The following is a 3197-nucleotide window of genomic DNA, read 5'->3' as shown; positions in this document are numbered from 1 at the left end:
AGGCAGTTTCTTTTTCAGTTCCATAACTGATTTATTTTCTTTTAATAGAAAATCCTCCTTTTGGAGGCTGCCAGCATTTCATCAATACACATGTGCAAAATAATCTCTTATATTCATTTCAAAATTAATAATGTCTTTTAATAAAACAAATTACCACTCATATTGTTTCACCACAGTAACTATCTGGAATTACAAATTACCGGGTCATTACATCTTCCCCCCCTGGGATTGGACATCGTCCCGATGTCCATTCTCATTAAATAAATTCGGGTAGGCCTTTTTGAAAGGTTCCTCGTCTTCCCACGTAGCCTCCTCAGGGCCATAGTGCTGCCACAGCACTTTAATTTGGGTAATAACCCGTTTCCGCAGCCGCACTTCTCTCCGGTCGAGAATGCTCTGTGGTTCGACCAGGACCTCGCCTTCCGGTTCGACCTGCAAACAACCAGGACATAATCAATTTCCCATTGAATATAGCTGCATAATCGAAACAACCGGATTAATTCTTACCCGCACATCTTGCCATTGAATAACATGTTTGGGGTCATATACATATTTCTTTAGGACAGAAACATGGAACACATTGTGAATCTTAATATGACTGGGTAAAGCAAGTTGGTAGGCCACAGGCCCCATTCTAGCTAGAATCTGAAACGGTCCAAAGTATCGAGGAGCCAGCTTGGCGCAACCACTCCACTGCAGTGTGCTCCTTTGGGTTTGAATCCTTACAAACACATGGTCGCCAACATTGTACTCTGTGAATCTTCTTTTCCTATCTGCGAAGCTTTTCTGTCTGTCCTGTGCAGCCTTTAAATTTGCTCGCACTCTCTTCACCATATCTTCCATATCTTTCAACATTTTCGGACCCAAACTCAGCTTGTCCTCCAGTCCACTCCAACTTGAGGGTGTGCGGCACTTTCACCCATATAGGACCTCAAAGGGACTTAGCTGAGTTGAAGTATGATACCCATTATTGTAGGCAAATTCAACTAGATGCAAATACTCTTCCCACTGACCAGGCTTTAGCATTACATTCGCTCGCAACATGTCTTCCAATACTTGGTTGACTCGTTCAGTTTGGCCATCGGTCTGTGGGTGATAAGCCGTGCTAAAATTCAATCAAGTGCCCAACTCGGCAAACAATGTTCTCCAAAAGGTGGACGTGAATTTCACATCCCGGTCTGATATAATTACCTTCGGCATTCCATGTAAACGGAACACATGTTGCATAAAGAGATGCGCGATCTGTACCGCCTTGTAAGTAGACTGCACCGGTATGAAGTGCGCTGCTTTACTCAATTTATCAACCACGACCATAATAGAATCATTGCCTTTCTTTGTTCGTGGTAGCCCGGTTATAAAATCCATAGAAATGGTTTCCCATTTCCATTCCGGAATAGGCAAAGGCTGCAACAGTCCCGCTGGGTGTTGATGTTCAGCCTTAATTTGCTGGCATTCTAGACATCTTGCCAAGTATTCCACTATCTGCTTCTTCATTCCTGGCCAGTAATACTCTTTCTTCAGTGCTGTGACCATCTTTTGGTACCCTGGGTGGCCAGTGTAGTGGCTGATGTGGAACTCGTCTAAAATCAGCTTCTTAAGGTCATTTGAACCAGGCACATACATTTTTTTATTAAAATACAGCAATCCAGCATTATCCAATGTGTACCCTTGCTGTAACTTTCCATTATCAGATTGCTGTACCTGCTGTTTTAAATGCTGATATTCAGAATCGTCATTGGCTGCTGTTCTTATCTGTTCAACCAGCGAACTTCGCCACTTACTGGCTGAAAGTTCACATAAGCAGTGAACCTTTCGACTTAAGGCATCTGCCACTCGATTTTCTTTGCCCTTCAAATGCTTTATTTCAAAATCAAATCCACTTAGAAAATCTGCCCAACGACCTTGCCTTGCATTCAAGGTAGGTTGGCTGAAATAATGCGTCAAACTGTGATGATCTGTTAACAACAGAAATTTCTTTCCAAGAAGATAATGTCGCCACATCTTTAGTGCGTGAATCACAGCGGTTAACTCTAAATCGTAAGCAGAGTATCTTTGCTCATGCTCCTTTAGTTTTCTTGATTCATATGCTATTACTTTTCCTTCCTGCATTAGTACTCCTCCCACGCCCTCCTTGCTTGCATCGGTGCATACCACGTAATCCTTACTAGGATCAGCGATCCTCAGAATGGGTGCGGTGGTGAGAAGATGCTTTAAGCGGTCAAAACTCTGTTGACACTCTGCTGTCCATTTGAATATCTTTCCTTTCTTTTGCAATGAGGTGATAGGATAGGCTATCCTAGAAAAGCCTTCCACAAATCTCCGGTAGTAGCCAGCTAACCCCATAAAGGATCTGATATCAGCAACGTCTTTGGGTATAGGCCACTCCATAACAGATTTTATCTTCTCAGGGTCGACCGCAATTCCCTCTTTTGTAATCACGTGGCCCAAGTACTGAATTTCCTCTTTGAAGAAATCACATTTGCTAAACTTAGCATATAGCTGATGCTCCCGGAGTGTTTGTAACACCAATCTAAGGTGCTCCTCATGTTCCTGTTGGGAACGAGAATATATCAATATGTCGTCAATGAATATCAGTACAAACTTGTCCAAAAATCTGTGAAACACGCTATTCATCATGCACATAAAAGTAGCAGGTGCATTGGTCAGCCCAAAAGGTAGCACTACAAATTCGTAGTGCCCATAGCGTGTCCGAAAAGCAGTTTTGGCAATGTCCTCATCCTTAATCCTGATCTAATGGTAACCAGATCGCAGGTCAATTTTGGAAAACACTTTTGCCCCTTTCACTTGATCAAAGAGGTCATCTATTCTGGGTAAAGGGTACTTGTTTTTGACCGTGAGCTTATTCAGCTGCCGGTAATCTATGCACATGCGCAGAGTCCCGTCCTTCTTTTTTACGAACAATACTGGTGCTCCCCAGGGTGACACACTGGGTCGAATGTATTGTTTCTCCAACAGCTCCTGGAGCTGCATTTTCAACTCTGTTAACTCTGGTATGCTCATCCGGTATGGTGCCCGCGATACTGGTGCTGCCCCCGGTATCAACTCTATGGTGAAGTCTATGTCCCTTCTTGGAGGCAAACCCGGTACCTCTTGAGGAAAGACATCTGTAAATTCCTGTACCACAGGAATGTCATCTATTGCAGACATCTTATTCTTCTGATTCGCATAGCCCACTT

General features: G+C 43.3%; 1 protein-coding gene across 1 annotated transcript; it reads right to left on the bottom strand.

Moving 5' to 3' along the window:
- Positions 1-207: 207 nt before the first annotated feature.
- LOC149204019 (uncharacterized) lies at positions 208-855 on the bottom strand. The gene is made up of 3 exons (XM_089397008.1): positions 578-855; positions 420-474; positions 208-327 (listed from the first exon to the last, which is right to left on the bottom strand). The coding sequence occupies exons 1-3, from the start codon at positions 853-855 to the stop codon at positions 208-210; spliced, it is 453 nt and encodes a 150-aa protein (XP_089253134.1).
- Between the last annotated feature and the right edge of the window lie 2342 nt (positions 856-3197).

Source organism: Pinus tabuliformis, chromosome 1_2 (genome assembly GCF_031772625.1).
Source record: "Pinus tabuliformis cultivar Carrire ecotype Pingquan chromosome 1_2, CPIR1, whole genome shotgun sequence".
In the NCBI taxonomy this organism is placed as follows: domain Eukaryota; kingdom Viridiplantae; phylum Streptophyta; class Pinopsida; order Pinales; family Pinaceae; genus Pinus; species Pinus tabuliformis.
The sequence above is the reverse complement of the archived record's forward strand: the minus strand, read 5'-3'. Positions and strand labels throughout refer to the sequence as shown.

Bases quoted from the DNA above. Each gene is read 5' to 3' on its own strand.
- LOC149204019 (XM_089397008.1), bottom strand. From the start codon at position 855: ATGTTGAAAGATATGGAAGATATGGTGAAGAGAGTGCGAGCAAATTTA. The intron at 475-577 runs GTTCCATGTTTC...TCGATTATGCAG, and splicing joins CATATTAAGATTCACAATGT to CTATATTCAATGGGAAATTG. The intron at 328-419 runs GCGAGGTCCTGG...GTGCTGTGGCAG, and splicing joins TTTGCAGGTCGAACCGGAAG to CACTATGGCCCTGAGGAGGC.